This window comes from Atractosteus spatula, chromosome 4, assembly GCF_055471065.1.
Source record: "Atractosteus spatula isolate fAtrSpa1 chromosome 4, fAtrSpa1.hap1, whole genome shotgun sequence".
Taxonomy (NCBI): Eukaryota; Metazoa; Chordata; class Actinopteri; order Semionotiformes; family Lepisosteidae; genus Atractosteus; species Atractosteus spatula.
The window spans coordinates 50,077,513-50,096,852 of record NC_142709.1 but is presented as its reverse complement, the minus strand read 5'-3'; the positions used below and the strand labels follow the sequence as shown (position 1 = coordinate 50,096,852).

The 19,340-nt window shown below is 38.7% G+C and overlaps 1 protein-coding gene across 1 annotated transcript; it reads right to left on the bottom strand.

Moving 5' to 3' along the window:
- Window positions 1–3,030: 3,030 nt before the first annotated feature.
- arsh (arylsulfatase H) lies at window positions 3,031–19,330 on the bottom strand. The gene is made up of 11 exons (XM_088914118.1): window positions 19,277–19,330; window positions 18,638–18,695; window positions 17,966–18,112; window positions 14,436–14,557; window positions 13,219–13,341; window positions 11,217–11,640; window positions 10,727–10,863; window positions 10,147–10,281; window positions 6,126–6,288; window positions 5,413–5,534; window positions 3,031–4,932 (listed from the first exon to the last, which is right to left on the bottom strand). The coding sequence occupies exons 2-11, from the start codon at window positions 18,658–18,660 to the stop codon at window positions 4,580–4,582; spliced, it is 1,749 nt and encodes a 582-aa protein (XP_088770244.1). The 5' UTR covers window positions 18,661–18,695; window positions 19,277–19,330; the 3' UTR covers window positions 3,031–4,579.
- Window positions 19,331–19,340: the final 10 nt, after the last annotated feature.

Sequence of the window (19,340 nt, the reverse complement as noted above, 5' to 3'; positions counted from 1 at the left end):
AAAGTCCTCACAAATGTCCTACTTGCTTCATAAAACGTTATCTATGAGTTGCAGTTTTAAGACATCATAAGGTAAACTCAAGCTAGAGAAAATTTGAGTAGATTACTTTATCTTGGAAAATGGTATTGTCTTGCCAGTGCTCAGATCCCAGAAAAAAAAAACGTTTTTTGAAAATTCATAAAGAAATCCTCTTTCAATTGCATTATTCCTGTACTGCTTCAGTAAAGAAGTGACCTTTTCCAAATGTCTTCAGACTCGTATCAAATGAATATAAAAAGTTCTTTGTTTCTCTCTTATCCTGAGAGCAATCTGGCAAATCTCTCATGGGACCATAGCCGTTTCTTTCACAAGAGGGGCTGTTTAGTCTGAATGTTGCTCTCTGCTCTTTCCGCTACACAATATTTTACACTTGCCAGCCCTTCCCAGATTTATCTCTCCCTCTCTCTCCTCACTGCCTTTCCTGAACTCTGCCTACCTATCTGCCCACAGGCCTGCTTTCGATTACTGCCTGGGCTATCCCAAAAACACTGTGGGGGCATGCTGAAATTTCCATGCCAGCGTTTTAATTTAAGGTTTCCGCTTCACAGGGGAGGGAGTGAGTGGCAGGACAGATTAATGCTCCGTGCTCATATCCAACTCTTTCACCTTGGGGATCAGTGCTGGAATGCAGCCCAGAAACTAAAAGGGTGAACATCATCTAGCTCCTCAAAAGCACTAGTCTGGAAAAGGTTTTATTCAGTGCTTAATCCCCCTTTCCATTACGTGTGACAAGGTGACTCGGTATCAGGACCTAAAAAGGACTTGAAAAGTTCCTAATCAACATGCAATATTGTTACCAGTCATGGGCGTTTCAGAAGTGCCCAAAAATGAAATTGCATATAGTTCTCCATATCTTTAACTCCAATGTACAGTGGATTTCTTATTACAGTCTGAAGATCCCCATACTTAGCCCACACTGGGCTCTAAAAAACTATTTTCTTTGGTTAATTACACCCATAACATCAAAATCATTGCACCTAATCATATACTGTATATGTAATATCATTATTTTGAGATTGTTTGCTTAGTAACTTTTGTCACTTGTGTCTTTTGTGTCTTAAATCCTGCATTTTTAGCCATACATACATGAATTGTTTGATTTTCAGCAGCTGAAAACTTTTTCAGAAAAAAACAGACTACCTATAGAAGATGGGAGCATACAAACTAAGGTACAGTGGAAGAGGGGCTACTAAAATAGATTTCTAAAGACAGAATAAACTATCTGACCCTGCAAACAATCTTTTTCCACTAGTAAAACACAATACTGGAACTGATTTATTGCTATTTATTGATCTCATTGCCTTAATACTGAATAAACTTGATCACACCTGAGAAAAGAAGGGCTAACACCCATAAATGTTGTAGTTGTGCTAAGATGATGTGGGATGCTCACATTAAGACAAATTCTGCTTGAAAGGAATGTTTGAATCAATGAGGGAAAGCAGTAAGATAATTTCGCTTTAAGGCGATGTTATCTGGGGTGCAGCTTTATGCCTTTTCACAGTTCCAGTGGGAAGCTGCCTGCACTACACATCCTGCTCTGTGAACTCAGGTTCACCAGAGCAGAATGATATGATACAAACTTCCCCGGAATCCAAATTCTACATCTGCTTATGCCATCTAGGTGTTTTCTCAATGCGGCAAGGCAGGCTTATAATTAACAGGCTTTCTCACAAAGGGATGGTTTATCCCTTGAGTTCAACCGTGGCTCTATACTACCCTCTGGTGGAGAAAACATTTATTGTAATAACATCCTCTTTTCAAAACCCTTTAACGGGGTCTTTCTCATTTCATATTTCCTAACAGAGAACCCCACTGATTTACAGTGGCCCTAAAATTCTTTTCTAATGTTCCTACCGGTAGGTACAGTAAAAGGCACGTTTTGGAGAATGTTAAAGGTACCACTGAATAACAAGTCTGGGAGTCCTTGGACAATGCCGAGCTTCATACAAACATTGTACTGAGGTTATCCTGTCAATTCGATGTACATTATCATAATATAAATCATGGTAAGCTACATTTTAGCTGTATTTTCAGGTAATGCATTTAATTTTTAATATGCACTCCACATTTTGTAAAGTTACAGAGTATGAATCTAAACTTATCAACAAGAATTGAATTATTCAACACATGTAACCAGAGAACAAATTCAAATACCCAGGCACAAAATTCCAACACCCGGGGACAAAATACTTCAAGCTTAATACACTTTACAACTGTGTCAGATTAGCTTTGTTACTTAAACATAGAATCACACTCATACAAAAACATAATTAAAAGCTCAAGAACCATCACAATTTTATTGACATTTTACAAAGCAAATCAAACCAGAACACATCTTCAACATGGATGATATGAGATTGCCATCTTCAGTTTGAAGAAAAGTCTGAAATTATTCATTTTCTGTTTATTTACTGCACAAGCACCAAAGTCTATTTTGGATTCAGTTCAGGCAATAAGTCTGAACATTTTTAATTTAGTGCAGCGTATAACGAAGGAAGGAAGCCTGAATCCCATGGAATGGGATATTCATTAACACAGTGGTGCTGCATGATTAGATTGACAAACATTTGGTAAATGACCTTCATACACAATGTTGCATGTAGCTTACAACTGTGAGTCGACATAAATACTTTTTGCAGAACATGGGTTATAACAGACTTTTTTATCATTTGACATTTTCTTCCCTGAAACGGGGGATCAGACATCAGATTCAAATAACACTTTATTAGTTCTAAAACCCTGAAGGAGAACAAATAATAGACACTGAAAAAGTGTGCTGCATTGATTTCACAAGGGTTGTCATATTATCCTATTCAATATAGATCTATTTAAAGTCAGCATTGTTACCCAAAAGCAGAATCACATTCATGGAAAAAATAGTTCCTCTGGCAGAAACAGCACAAGTAAGCCGGGACTTTACAGAGGCAGCCTATGTACAGTATAGATGGGTAATATATGAGCCGGATATGTCCTGCTGTGAGGGGCCTGTTAGGGAACATATAATTGCCCATTATTAGTAAAGTTTTTTAATGACAACTGTCATGGATTGTAGATTCTTGGCTGACATCTCTCCTCTGAACAAAGATCCTTATAAGATTTGTTGGGAAAAGTGGTAGGTGGTATTCCAGAAAATTTCTCTGCAGTGTCTCCTGCAACCAATAAGGTACAGTTTCTCCCATTGGTGGCTTGCAAAACATTGCAAACAAGGGGGGTGGTCTATAATAAGTTTTCTTGAACACATTGTTTCAATACAACACATAGTGAAGTTACAGGTAACAGTGATAAACATGCAAAACAAGGGGCTCTTCCACACATTTTATACTTCTTAACTCTTTGTCATCATAATAACGGTCAAGTATTTTAAAACAAGCTTTTATTGAAAATAAAATAGTTAACATGAATCAAGATGCAAAAAGAAAGTAATATGAAAAGATTTAATAATGCAGTATATAAAATGTCTGTTATTGGGAGCTACAATACCGAACCCACATATGACACTGTGTGGCTTTATCCTTACACAATAAATGTCCAAATTAATGTATTTAACCCTTAACCCTTTGGCTAAAATTTCTGGGCTATATTCAATAATTAAAACACTAGACTACTGTTTCTATTGAACGCCCTGTGAACAGAAAGCATGTTGGAAAGTAAGCCAGTAGCCTGAAGATCATCTTCTCTTGGTGTGTTGTACTGGGAGGGCCTCCATGTTAACCAAAAACATATAAGCATCTTAAACTGTGTTATAATGATGTTTTTATTTACCACAGTCCATATGTACATTTTAAAATACACACTGCAACAAATGCCACATGATGTACAGTTTGACTTTATACAGTACAATATGTTCGAATTCTTCTCAAACTGCTTGTGCTGTTTGGTTTTTACTGCTATGTACAAGCACTCGGTCCCAACTTTAAGAGCACAGCAGGTTCAGACAAGAAGGCCACCTTGAATGAATCACATTCCCCAAGAAGTTCTGGGTGAATGTGCTGTTTCTCCCAGTCACATGACCAGTTCCTGGAATGTAATTGGTCAGGTGCGTGTTTAAAAAGCAGGAAGAGGAAGCTTTCTGAGTCATCTTCTGTGTTCTCCATTCACCAGAGGTGGAAGGTCTGACCATGGGACTGTAAACCTGAGAAATGTGTGAGTTTTGTGAAACTGAATTTTGTGAGTTTTTTGAGAGTGTAAGCTTATGAAGAGTTTTAAGGTAGACAGCGTTTTGAAGAGTTGTTCCTTTGAGAAGCAAGTAAGCATCTTAGCCACTCGGTATAACAGTTATGGACAGAAGGAGTTCAAGTTGGTAGCTCAAGCGGAGCTTCGGCTTTTGTTTTGATATTTGGTGAGGTGTTTTTTGGTTCCCTGGCTGTAAATAAAGAGCGCTCTTTAGAGCTTGACAGTTGTGTGTGTGTGTGTCAGTTGTCCTGTACTCGCCTATATAACAGATCTGAAGGTGCCCTGGTTCTGCTTATTTAACACAACCCTGTCATCCAGCACAGCAGCCATGCTCTCGACTGTGCCAGCAGAGCTGTCACGGGATTCAGTTGTGTTCTTCAACGCAGGAGCAGAAAGGGAAGGTTCCACAGCATGGCTGGAGCCACGGCCGCCACAGGATGTTCCTCCAAGACATCTGATGGGGGACATGGGTGAGCGTCTCCCGGTGCTTTTCGATTGCCTCCTGGACCCTGCGGAGAATTTCAGAGGAACGGGGATCTCCAGTGGGAGACAGCGGCATGGACTCAGAGGGGTCTTCAGACAGGTTGAAAATCAGGGGTGGATCGTGATGGGTGACAAACCCTAAGTGACAATGGCATACTTTGGTGTCATAACAGCCGATTGCTCCCTTGGGGCTAAAATTAGGGGTGAGCAAATGCACCTTGAAAACATCCTTGCCTGTGAAAGAACCAAAGGCATAAAAGGGTAAGTCAGGGGTGCCACATAAAGAACAAAAACGATCAAGAGATGACATGTGCCAGCTAGTTGTTCAGTGAGACTATTTTAGTAACAAGAGACAAATAAAAAAGGCTGGAAACTATGAGACTATTAAAAGGACAAATGAACAGATGCCAGCAAAGGACATGTACTCTGAGTCAGTATTCTCAGACAAATAAAGCATGTGTAGAATTAACACATCTTCACAACACATTAACATATCCATATTATACATTGGAAGGTTTTGTTGTGAACAGTATTTCCCAGCTACACATTGGAAAGCAAAGGATATTTTTTTAGAATAATCACAAAATATTTTTTAAAAATCTATGATTCGCTCATGGTGGTACACAATGATCATTCTGAGCAAGATGCACAATTTCCTTGTCTACATTGATATCTGTGGAGTGAAACAAGGGTCAGGACAGATGCAGCACTTACTGTTTTGAGGATGCCAGCGGACTGCATTTAAATACGCCCCACAGTAGTGAAACATGAACTCGTGCTCTGAGCGCTGGACCTTGCCTTCCAGTAAAGGCATTAAATCATGGCCATCTAGAATCCTTGAAGAGCAGAAATAAAAATAGACACTATACAAATGGCCTCTTAAAAACTTCTATAAAAAACTATGGCAAAAGCTTTTTATTTTAAAACTGGCTGCTTTACTAAACCATTGTTAAAAACCAAGTACAAATGTGTGCTGTACAGTATACTGTATAACCGTACGCAGTTATAACTGTATTTCAGCATTTAAGAGAAGAACATTCGTATTGCTGTCGCCTTCTGCAAGAGATGTTTTGTTTTTTAATCATGTGTTTTGTAAAGAACTGGTTCCAATGCTTCCATTGTCTATTACCTGCCAGCAAGCAGAAGACCCCAATTTGTCTGAGCAAACAGCCAAAAAGAAAAATCAATGCCAAGCACACAGACACATCCTGCAACTAACAGAACCCAGGGTAATAAATCCAGCGACCACAATATACAAATCTGAACCGTTTCTACAAAATAAAGGGCAGAGAGAGATAGAGGCAGACAGACTGACAGCTGCTGCTGATTAGGCGGTGGAATTAAGAAGTCATAGTCTTATCTCAGTAGCTGCAGCCTGGATAAACAAAGCACAGTCATGGCTCCAGTCAGTCACAGCTCTCTGCTACCTGTCTTTCGGCAGCTCTCCTCTGGCAAGGCCGACAAGAGTTGGGTACACATCCATGAGGCTGGTTGGTTCATCGATCACCCTGCCAGCGGGCAGCTTTCCAGGCCATCTGAATATCCCAGGGACACGGATACCCCCTTCCCAGCCTCCCATGCCTTTACCTCCTGAAGCGGAACATCACCCAAACAGAGCTCAGGCTCTGTGTGCAAAATACACCAGGATATCCGAACAAAGTTACTGCGAGTGGGCCATGCAACATTAATAAAGATGTATTTTAAAGAATTTACTTAGAAACATCATCACAATTCCTGGCTGCAACAAGCATAACAAATGTTTCACTTTTTTTCCCCAGAGCTGAGAGATTCTGTACCTCGGTGTCTGAGATTACAGCATACAGTATGTCAAACTACAAAAATGAAATCATATTCTTCACAAAAAGATCTATGAAAATAAAACAACAATTTTTTTTAAAATATTTACTTGAGAGATAAAAAAAAAATGTGATTCTTGGGCACACTTTACATTTTTTAACTTTTCTCTACTAGCAGAAGTGTTACCAAACTAAGATAACTCTTGAAGATATAGACTGTGGACATGTGAAGATATTTCTAAGAAAAACCTCAGTTCAAGTAATTACAGATGTGTCCCTCTGGAGTCTATTTTAACATAACTGTGGTGCCGATTCTAAACAATTCTATACAGCCTGTACTTGTGGTTTATGTCATTTCTACAGAGTCAAACAAACTGCCTGAAGATTTAAAAGGTCAAACCAAAATGTTTTCTATTTGTTTAAATGTAGTACACCTTCTGCTAAAATGTTCTCTAACAATACTAATCAATTGCTTACATTATACTGTATAGCAGAGGTGAATCATTTTATACAAAGGATTGTCTAATTTCTTTTACAATAATTGTATGTATTGAGAATTTTCTTTTATGTCCCAAGTAAAGATGTTCAGAGGTTTTAAGGAATAGTAATGATGAAATGCAGCATAGTTTCCTTGCGTACTAAACTGTTTTTTGAAAGGGACAATAAAAGATTAATATACATTTACATGAGAAAAACAGATGAACAAGAAAAATAAAAGCTTTTTTAGAATCCAATGAAACTGATGTACAGTAGTATCTTTAAGCATTACTTCTATTTATTTTATATGGCATATTTTGATAACATCTACACTGTTAAATTTGTATTTTAGTCATTTTATATGGTTGGTCCAAAATCACTTAAGATATATGTCTGACAAAGAAATTCAAACCAGGAATGAGATCTGTACCCTTAAGCAATTATTGCAAAATTCTGATTCCTTTATTTAATGCTACTATTTCCAAAACATTCATGAAAATGGAGAGATTGAATGCAGCATTCTGACAATTTAATATTTCAAAAGAAGAATTTCGTTTTGAATGTGAATGTTTTCTAGATGGAAGGCAAAATGTAAAAAAAGAACCCCTCTCATCAGAATGAGAAACGACTTTTCAAAAATAAAACAGTATTTGCATTGTAGAGCACTGCACTGAGGACTGACTCCCAGTCAAGGGAAAAATAAAACATTCTTTATTCTGCTCCAAAGCCTGAGGTCTCATGGAACCTGGCAGCTGAAAGGTTGCTGAACCCTTCTACCTCTCTGCTGGAATTTGGATGTGAACACACTCTAAAACAGACATGTGTAAAGAATAAGGAAAGACATTGTGGGCCTTATATACTAAATTCACAAGCGTGGGACAGAGCAATTTTTTTTCAAAAATTATAAGATGGTTTTTGACATTTGGTTTTGCAATTCTAATATTTAAATAGGGGAGTAGACAGTTTGTGCCTGTACAACAGCAGAGACAGGATCCTGTGCAAGCACATACAGTATTATTCATACAACCTGGGTTCCTACAGAAATCATTACATCTTGTCCTGTGTGAAGGGTATGTAAAATATGTACTGTAGTTAAGGATATGATCCACAGTCAATCAGATGTCCAGATGTAAGATAATGAAACCTTTACTATTCATGAACAACATGCTGTTTAGACAATGTAGTGAATAACTCATAGTAGTAGCAGACTTGGAGTCCATCACTAGAGGCTACGGAAGAGATGGAAACAAGTCTTTTTTTTGTAAATGGTCTTCCAAGTAATGGAATCATGTAGTATTTATAGGATTCTTTTCTTCCTACTTCCGAAACTACTTGTCACTAAAGAATGGGCAGCTCAACAACTTCATACTACAGATGTAAATTGGTAGAGATAAGTTACGGTATTTAATATTAAATTAGCGATGGAGATTGAGGTTGTGTGTTAACCATGATGAAGGCTCTGGCCCACAAAAACTTTAAAAACCTTTTCAAACTCTTCTTCTTCGAATGAATCACTGAATCAACTGGAACAAATTGGATTTCATCAACTAGAGTTTCTTGCTTTTACTCCCGAGAGGCTGTTATCAAACCACTTTGAGAAGTACCATCTGTGACTCAGACTTTCTACTCATACATAGTTTGGCCAATTCAATCTAAACACTAAAGTTTAACGTTTAAGTATCAAGAGGATGAACATATGAATAAACCATAGCCACAAGGTACTGGTACAATATTTACAAATACATGATTGCCATTTCATTTTCTTCAGTGTTGATATGGAACTCATAGCATATGGTCAAGCAGTTTTAAAAACCAGTTGACCAAACATGGTAATCATTCCAATGAGTCTAACTTCTTATTGCTCCATTTACCAGTTTGGCCAGATGAAACGGCATTTCCCCTCTCACAGTTCAGAATGCCTTTATTGGTGAACTGCTTATCAGTTTAATAAGTTTCATCCAAATCTGCTTCTCACAAAACCTACATTTCTCCAAGCAGCTGACGCTCTGCTGTCATAATGCAGAACATCAACTGCTTGGAGAAATGTAGCTTTTTACACAAACTGCACCTGTTCAAGCACTCCAAACGTGATCAAAATCATTCAGGTGAACAAACGAGTTACCAACCATAATGTCTGCGGTTGCCATAACAACATGGTGAAGTGGGTTCCTGCATATTCCATCCAGGCCACCTAACCTTTCACAAGATTAACACTGCCTCAGTTTTGGGGAACTCCTGCATCAGTTATCTTGCAATGCGTTAGGAGTCATCACACTCTGACTTGCTATAGGCTTGTTCATCACAAGTTGGAGCAACCATTTCTAATGCTCACTGGACAATCATCTGCTTAGTGAAATAAGCCAATATATGGCTAACTCCTCTTTAAAACCTAGTCATATACATACCATGCTTTGAAACCTAGAGTCATACAGTACCTATGTTTGGCCCATGAACCTTGAGCATGGTAGGTACAGTATGACTCTAGAGAACTCTGACCAATAAACTGAAGGAATTCAGTGGGATCTCATTTGTAAATTTCAGAACTTCTTGCAGTATAACAGTTAATTGTAAGCCTTATTGCAGTTGTGTGGGTAAGTTTGAATGTGCACATAGGTTTAGACTGTGTGAGTGCCTGTGTCTTTCACTTGCTGTCAGAGGACCAGAGTATCAATGGCCACAGACCAGGGAAGACGGGAGATGATAACTACTGGTGGGAGTGTTGGTGAAAGAAAAATCAGGAGACCAGAGGTGGAGGTAGGTGCTGCCTTTGTGAAGTCCAGTGCAGTGTCACAAAGTCAGGGAGTCCAGCCCTGCATCCTTTGTGTTCATATCTGTATCAGAGTGAGTTACAGTGCTAAGGTTTACAAATGACCAAAAGAATGTTATACCCATACGGTTGTATATAAGCTCACACGAAAAAGCCACAGAGCTGCTATTTTCCACATGGAGAAAAGCTTACCAACCTCACAATAATTTGCCAGCTTTAGTCCCTTACCACAATGGCACTGAAAATCAATTTAAAACTGAAATATATGCACAGATATCTTCACTAAAGGCCAAACCTTCATCCCAATGGTGATTCCAAAGAAGAATACTGCCTGGCCGTATTGCTGTACAATTTGACAGCAGCCCACCATAGGAAAAAAAACAGTAGGAATTAAGCCAGTACACTGACCTCTGTAGATTCCATTCCAGCCTCCTTTCTGCCCACGGGCATCTCTATCTTCGATGTGCCCACCATGATCAGATGTAAAATACATCAAAGTCTTTCTAGACAGCTCCAGGTTTTCAACTAAATTCACAATCCTCCCTTGAAAAATGGAAAAGAAGAAAGTTCATGGCATTGTAACTCCAATTTATATTAAGATCAGCAAAACATAACTTTACTTATCTTTTAAGCCTAATTATCTCCACCTCTAATTGCAAATTACAGGCCACAATGAGATATTATGAGGAAACATATGGTAAACACATTGCACAAACCACATGGCAAACAGCATTAGGCAGGCATGCTCTGTACTGTTTAATAAAACCAGTCTTTTCCAACTACGCTGGACTACAGATGTTGACTATAAAGGATGTAAAGTGTGTAACATTCTTTCGTTATTTTAATGAGCTCCATTTGCTGAAGAATACAGTAAATGAATCTTAAACATCATAATTGAGACATACAGTATGTTACTTGTGATTCTTTAAATCATTCTGCTCCCGGCAGTGCAAGTACTCCATTTTCATTTACTCGCAATGAAAATTACCTATCATCCAGTCCATCTCTTCAACGCTGTCCCCATACAGCCCGTGCTTGCTTTTCCCTGCAAAGTCCTTCGAAGGGCTCAATGGAATGTGGACGTGGGCGAAGGAGAGGAACAGGAGGAATGGTCTCTGATGATTCCTGCAATGCAAACAAAATGATGAAAATGTAAAAAATGGGTAAAACAAATGGCAAACCCTTCAGTCAATTCAAGAATAGGATTTGTGCCCACCCTGCTCTCCAATTGTTTGAATAACCTACTAATTAATTCAGGTATAACATACAATTAAACAGCTTGCTGTATCAAAAATATACTGTACCAAAAATTGGATATTAATCACTCTTGTGTGGAAGATATTTCAGATTAATTCAGTTTAAATAATTCTGAATGGGAAGCTTACTGCCTCTGGAACCATTTTCATGATCAGATTAATCTTACAATGAAATAAACCATCCACTTCAAACACGGATGGGTGCACACTTTTCAATTCTACCTTTTGATAAAACTTTCTGCCTCGTTTACAAGCCGCTCTCCAACGGTTTCCAAGTTCATAGGCTGCTCGACGACTTCCTGGTTCCTCATAAGGATGCAGTTCCAGGTCTGCAGGAGTCCGAAGGGGAAGTACCACAGGCCGAAGCCCAGGGCGTAGAGTACTGCCAGCAGAGCTATGACCCTCCAGCGGACTGAGGACAGGCCAGTGAGCTGCACACAGACCAGAGTCAGCACTGCCAAGGCCAGCAGCTGAAACACGTGTCTCATCTTCTCCTGCACATCAGCCAAGACATCTGTCCCTTCCCCCGGCTTGCAGTCATTGAACAGGGTGAAAGGCAGACCGTAAAAGTAGTCAAAACCATGGCGGTTTGGGTGATGGCAGTAGTCATTTCTGCTCTCACAGTTCATTCCCAAATGCCACTTTCCTGCAACACATCCACCATACAAACACACCAACAAAAATTAAAACACAAACTATTTAAAATTGAATTCTTAGGTATTCTCAATTTACTCTTTATTATATGGATTCATTCATGTACTGCATTTATTGTCTTACACTTGATATGGTGTCTAACGGAAAAAGGTTAAGCTAGGCTAGTTAAGTTGATATTACATGCCCCTCCCTTTTTAAAAATGCCACACCCCTTGTTGGCATCGCATCTCCCTCTGTGCGTTAAAGTAGACTATGAACATTTGTCCACATCTTTTTTATTATTTTAGAATACTTTTTCCTTACCTACACTGGCAGGAAAAACAACCTTGAAAAAAAACATACAGAAAAACCACAGAATATATGAAAAATACTGTTAGAAGAATCAAGATATGCTTCCAGTATGAAATGAGGTAATGGAAACATTAAAAAACACAGCATGAAGCATGACGTCCCTGGCAGCCTTCACTCACTAAGCTCACTGGCCGCTGGGTGAGTGAGTGAGGTGTTCGGCTGCAGCTGGCTGGCCGGTCAGGGTCTCCTGCTGATGCCATTGTCTGTTGGTCCCACAGATGTACTGTATGATTTGGGCCAGAAGCAAAGGCTGTCCACAGCAGGATCTTTCCATTGCTTTCTTGAAGGCACGCCACTGTAATCTCGTCGTTGGGTGGTCCTTATTTGCTCAAAACACTCGACACTTCCAGATTCATTCACAAGATGGGGAAAAACTGCTCCCCTGCTTATGAACAGAGCCCCACTGACGTTGATCCCCAAAACAGGATGAGCTCATGGACTGCTCTGCATGAAGTTCAACCACTCTTCCTGTGCAGCTGCAGACCGCTGCAGAGGTGGGCTTGGTTGCAGTTGTCTGCACTGTCTGCAGCTGTTGAGAGCACTGGCGTTGTACCATTGCAAACACTGTGCAATCTTGCATCGCACTGCTGGAAAATCAACATTGGCTATGCTGGAGTATAAAACCTGTCGGCTCCGGGACTTCATCAATGTGTCGCTAAACAGTATGGTTATCCTCAATCCACTCCAAAACTACTCCTGTGTAAATGAGATTTCTTAGCAATCTTCACTTCAGTATCTCCACACACAGTGTCTTTCATCAGATCTAAATGGTTATGATTAGTGAATTAGTGGAATCATTGAGATACCCCACCACTCCTTACTTTTGCCCTTTCACATTCTCTCTGGCAGCACCAAGACAGCAGTTGTGTGTCTCATCTGTTACTCCTCAGTGTCTTCCAAGCTGGCAGATCATTTTCACGCACTGTGGCGCTCTTCAGTCTGTGTGCTGAGGGAGGGAGAATATGTAGCACTGCAGTCTCTTAACGACTATGCAGATGGATCAGAGGGACATGAAGTTCTCAGGCAGGTGTAGGGACACTGCCCTCCAGGATGTGACCTGTCCCTCACAGAGCTGGTTTCCCCAGACTAGTCCGCTGGCCATTGAAGCAAAATATCTCATTGTCCTGCCCATGCCAATTTTTTACATTAATTAAAATCATTTATGAATGTCTATCAGCGCAGATTCTTTATCAACCAAATACTGAGTACTTCTCTGTACCTACAATCCCCGTCGTGTAGCCCTGTTCCTGCAGTATCTTGGCAAATGTTGTTTCATTAGAAGGGAGGCCCCCTGCACATCCTGTCCACAAGAGCACCTGTACCCTCCCTTTACTGGCCATTCCTGTGGAGCACATTATAAATTAAGACAGACGCAGAACTAACACAGACCACATTCCCAGGATCCATCATCCATCCACAAGAACCATCATCCATCTACAAGAACTTTAAGGCAGAAAGACCCGTAGAAAGACTTGCACACATTCTTGTCTTGAACTCCCAGTCTAGAATACTTAATATTTCTCCTTCCTGTTCATGATCTTTGCATTAAGATAATGGACACAATCTTTCTCTAAGAGGGGTTTCTGAATTCTCTCTATGGCAGAGTCTTCAGTGGAGGCAGTCTGCAAACCAAAGGCCAAAAGATACTAGTTCATGTTTTGCAATGTTATTATATTTTGCTCTATATAATACACTATGATATATAGTATACATACAATATATAATATCTAAAAAATCCAATTAACAGTTGTAGTTTAGTTTTTTTATTTTAAAAAATGACAAAAATGGTCTGACATTGTTGTTGGGAATAGGGGGAGGGAGGTAGGAGATGTTGTTCTGGTTTTTGATTACTGTTTGTTTTAAATAATACAAGTACTAAAGCTTTGAAATCTAATTTAATAACTCATTAAATTGCAATAAAATTTAATAACTCACAAGCTGGTGAAACTCTTTGTGTTGCTTTCACACTCAAATGTATTCACCCTGTTCAGAGTTAATTACCAACTGCAGTTGCTTTAGTGCATCGTAAACCTCATGGACTGCACTGGCGTTGTTCATATTACCTTTTACAACAGCCTCACGCATAGAGACATCACTGCCACACTTTTTCAGACATGTGAATGGTGCTTTTCAAACACCAAGTCCATCGTGGCTATGAATCCGGCTACAGAGGAAATTTCAGAGCACATCTGCAAACATGCAGAGCACTTCTGAATTCCCACTAAAGGGATTTGCTGGATTTCTGGGCCTTTCCCTGCTTGCCGTGGTTTAAACATCACTTTTGAGCAACACTGAGTTTCGATCACCTTTATATCAAACAATATTCTTATCAGCATGATACCTATAGTAGCCCCTCCTCTACAACTTCCCCATAGCAACATCCAATTCAGTCACTAATTTTACAAATAAAGAGTTGAGAGGAAAAAGAGCTGAGACCTGATCGAAGCGCATATCTCCCTGTCAGGAAGGCTGTTCTGCTGGGAGTGCACAGGGGAGCCGCAGCAATGTGCTGCGTTAGCTTCACTCCCTCCTGGGCCAGTCTGTCAATGTTAGGAGTTCTGAAACATACAAGGACAGTTATACATGACATGTACTGTATCTGGAAAACAGGGCTTCATTTTCCAAAAAGCATGTAAATGAGCTTAAATGTGTTCATCTGCTAAGTCCATAAGTAAGAGACTTGGGCAAAAGGGGAAAATTGCTTGTTGGATACTAATTCTCATGTTAACCCTTCTGTAGCCAACAAAAATGTATTTTTTAAAGGAACAGAGCACACGAAAGCCCTTTCTGCTGACTACATACTATAGTATACTATATACTATTGCATAACTAAGAGATCTTGATATCTCCCTCCTCAACCTATTTAATCTTCTTGATAGCTAAGGCAGGTATACAGGTTATAAGCGCAATGCACAAAAAACCCAGATTCTGTCTTTCAGTTACAGCCCAACAATAGAAGTTAAGCAAAGGTATAACTTTAACTGGAACTTACAGTAAGTGCAATAAAGTATTTTGCGTCTGTACAACAAAAGACCGTGTAAAATTAATACAAAAGAATAACTGCCAACAATCATTCCCAAAATCAAAGATGATTTGAGACACTGGTATTTGATCTCTTCAGAGTTTCATTCAAGAATTGAAACGATAAAACTGTACATTGTACCAAGATTATTACATGTGTTTCAGTCTTCACCTATTCCTACTGAGATCCCCCCAAACAATTTATTGAATGGGGTAAATTTCTTGTTTAATATGGAATAGGAAGAAACCAGGGATAAAATATGCAGAGCTACAGCTAAATAAAGATAATTAAGGTATAGCCCTCCCCAAAGTTAAAGAATACTGTTAGCACAAGCCTCTGGTCTTTAGCATGATGATAATCAGATGGAAAGACAAAGAGACTAGTTCAAAAGATATTCCAGCCCAAGCTATTATCGGTGATCGGGCCTGGTTCCAATATGATCAATTGGATCTGTTAACTGTTTATATTTTAAAATTTGGTTTAAAACTGTTAAAAAAAGTTAGAAAAACAGTTCAGAGTATTGAGAAGGTTTGCAAATCATCTGGCATTACTTCTGGGTATATTTGATCAAAGATTTAAACAACTGGCTTACTGCACAATAATCAAAAAGGAATAACTAGTAAGTTTTCAGAGCCTTAAAAACATGCAGTTTGACAAACCAAGACTTTTTTTCCCCCAATATCTACAGACACATCAGTACTTTTTGAAAGAGATCAAGGAGCACAATTCAAATGTTCAAGGAAATCAGATTATTATCCAGGCTTACAATAAGAGCACATGTAAAACTGTCAACATTTTATTATAGTATAATGAGCTGTAGAAAACAAATGACAAACTACATTAGGAGAAATGGTGAGAACAGAAACTAAATGCAAAACACAATGCACTGCCACAAATTCAAAAAGATGGTGGAATTTTGCTGGAAAAACTTAACTAAAATTGTCTCAGCACGGTTTGACACAACCATGTTGAAGAGATTGTGGTGATGGGGAAGGGGGTGATTCCCATTTATATTGGAAGTGTTTAAGAATTCAGTCTTATTGGGAAGAAGTGTGGTCTTTGATCCAAGAAATGTTTAGAAATATCAAAATTTTGTTCTGGATCTGGGAAATCTGATGGACAAGGTTGAGGGAGGAGATACACTAAGTACCAGCTTTAAGGGTTTTTTTGGCAGCAAAGAAGAAAGCTTTACCACAAAAAGTCCAGAGACATCCCCCAACCAAAGAAAACTATTATTATTCTTTCAGAGATGGAAAAATTAACCTATTAGTTAAGACTCCAGAAGAAGGTCTTTGAGAGATATTGGAAGAGGTGGATTATTTTTACTACCTAATAATAATTTTACATTCTTGAATTTGGTATTCTTTTTCCTCTACCCTTTTTTCCCTGTCGAACTAGAAAAGAATGTGAATTAACAGACTTTATACAGTACAGTACCTATTCATATTTGTAACTTCATGTTTTGAGATGAATTGCAAACCTTACTTCTGGTATACAATTAATAAAGTAGTTCAGTTGGGTAACTGCATCAGTGTGTCGAAGAAGGCTCAACTGCCGAAACGTTGTGTTTTCTTTCTTCTCTTTTCAGCATGGAATAAACCTATTACTTGTTCCTATAATTAATTTTAAAAAGCCTTCTGCAGCAGCTCAGATGATACATTATGAAATTGTAGAGACATAAGAAAATTGGGGGTGGAATGGTGGCACAGTGATTAGCAGCACTGCCTCACAGCGCTGGGGCCCTGGGTTTAATTCTGAACTTGGTTCAGATCTGCGTGGAGTTTGTATGTTCTCCCCAGGTTCGTTTGGGTTTCCTCCGGGTGCTCTTGTTTCCTTTCACATTCCTAAGACATACTGGTAGGTTAACTGGCCCTGGTGTGAGGGTATGTTTTATGTCTGTGTGTCTGCACTGTGATGGGCTGGTGTCCAGTCCAGGGTGTATCCCACCTTGCACCTGTTGCTTGTCCTCTTTGACCCAGAATTGGGCTAAGTGGTTAGAAAATGGATGGACAGATTAAAAAAAAACTAAAAACAAATTACAGATCATTAACCATCATCTATTATTGAAAATATGCAGAAACAGAGTGTTCATTTTCAAAACAATGAATTTGTAAACTCATTTAATTTGTGTATTGCAATTGTGTTTTATCTTGTGTATTTTTTTAATGTATTGTTGTTGTCATTCTGTAAAGCACTTTGAGAAGCTACCTTTAAAGGCACTATATGAAATAATGCTTATGATTATTTTTATTAAACATAAAAGACTTCACATCACAGACCATTAAACCCAATATATTAATATAGAAGTAACAAAACATCACAGACCATTAGGAATTGAGATTAAAAAACTGCATTGTTGTCTGGGTGTCTAAAAAGACTCCCAGAATTCCCTCTGCAGTTACTCATTTATCCACAAGAGGGGGTCCCTCATTCACAAAGAAACCTCAGGCTTTGCTTACCCTCTTAACTGGAAGGATTAGAATTTCTCACAAACAGTAAAATGATGGCTTGAATATGCAAAAAGCAATAGTGTCTTATCTCATCCTAGTGTTATCAACATCATATCTGTTGAAACATGTACTTATTTCAAAGGTCAATTCAAAGCCTAAACCTAAGATAGAAGACATACAGTACATTGTACAGACATACTGTACATTGTACAAACTCTGACTTCCACTTTAATATACATGGGTAAACTTGTACAAGTATGTATTGTATTACTGAGTACTGAGAGATGTTTTCTTAGAGTTGCAGGATTATAATCTTGTCTAATGCAATTAATATTACTATATAGCTGGACAGGAAATTTGCAATGTAAGACATCAGGATATTCATAAAACCTCCAGGAACAGAATGTTAGGATGGGATTTATGTTTGATAGGAAAATATAACAAATGTGTTTACCATTTTAAAAACCTCAAAAAAGTGAAAATGTTGTTGATACCTTATAGTGTCGTTGCCATAACATCCTATATCCCCAATACCCAGATCATCCACCATCATCAAGACAAAGTTGGGCTGAGGGTCCCTGTCTGCATTCACCATTTCATCGCCCACAGACAGGCACAGCAGGAGCATCAACACGCAAAATCTGGATTATTAAAAATGAAAAAGCAATTTGTTTTTATTCCAAAATTATCAAGCGGCATTGAAATATTTAAGTGGAAGCTTTTCCTGAGTGCCCTTCAATTTTGGAAAGAATTAAATTTATTAAACCAGAACCCAAATATTTAGCTTGTGGGAACTGGGATCTACAGTATAAAAGAAAAGGTTAATGCTGAATGGAGAATCATGTCTCTCTTTCTTTTAACAATCACAAAAAACACTGCATATTAACGTATTGTGAAACTCCAGAGGGCTGGAACAGAATTGTTATTGGCATCACGAATATCATTAACATTATTATTCATCTATTATACTAAATAAATACCATTTCGTTTCTTATAATCTAGTGGTACAATGTGCAGTCTTTTAAAATGCACAATGAAAGTTCAGTTACTATTCACCTTTACAGCAGTGTCTTTGTACTGTAGGTGTTGCAGACTTAATTTCATGAGTTAACTCATTGCGTCCAAGACACGCAACACATTCAACGCGAACACGATATATACAGTACCTCTGGCTTCGTTTGCGCTTCATGACTTCAGCGTATATTCGCCCAACCTTTTAGCGGCCTGCCAAATACAATAAAATTACAAGAGACATAGGATAATCGAAAGTATCACTTCATAGGACTGTTCAGTGCCACGGAGCCACTTGAATGAATGGATCTCATTGTCAGCCAACTAGAGTGATACTTCCTAACTGTGCACAACCTGAAGAAATCCGTCTACTGTAGTCGCCAGTCTCCGAGTGCCGAACAAGTATTTGTTCCAGTAACATCGGAAACATGCGCCAACACAAACTGATACATGGAAAACTGATTTTTTTGTGCATATCCTATTCGTTTCCGGCAAGGTCCAATAGCTTATGCAATGTTGTTAGGCAAAAGTCCGGTTACAGTACAATTCGTAAAATACCACTCTTACCAGTTTTGAAAAGACAGCACAGCAATGGAGCTAACCGAGTGCATCGGTACTTGACATTTGATTGCAGTAAATGTATTAACATAATTCAAATTCCACGTCAATGAAAGTTTATATATCTTCAAACTAACAAGACTAAACTAAAAAGCAATTTGCAGATGCATGTCCAACTGATAACTTATGCTTTCACTATCCAAGATTTGCCTGTTGTTGTAAAATGTAGTACTTACCTTGTCTTCTGTCTGAGTAGTTCAGTCTTTTAGCACGCTCAAGCCTGTCAGAACTTTTTAAGCG

Excerpts from the sequence above, each read along its gene's own strand:
- arsh (XM_088914118.1), bottom strand. The coding sequence starts at position 18,660 with ATGAAGCGCAAACGAAGCCAGAG. Across the intron at positions 18,113-18,637 it reads AAGCGCAAACGAAGCCAGAG|ATTTTGCGTGTTGATGCTCC; the intron begins GTACTGTATATA and ends TTAATAATCCAG. Across the intron at positions 4,933-5,412 it reads CCGCTGGCATCCTCAAAACA|GCAAGGATGTTTTCAAGGTG; the intron begins GTAAGTGCTGCA and ends GTTCTTTCACAG.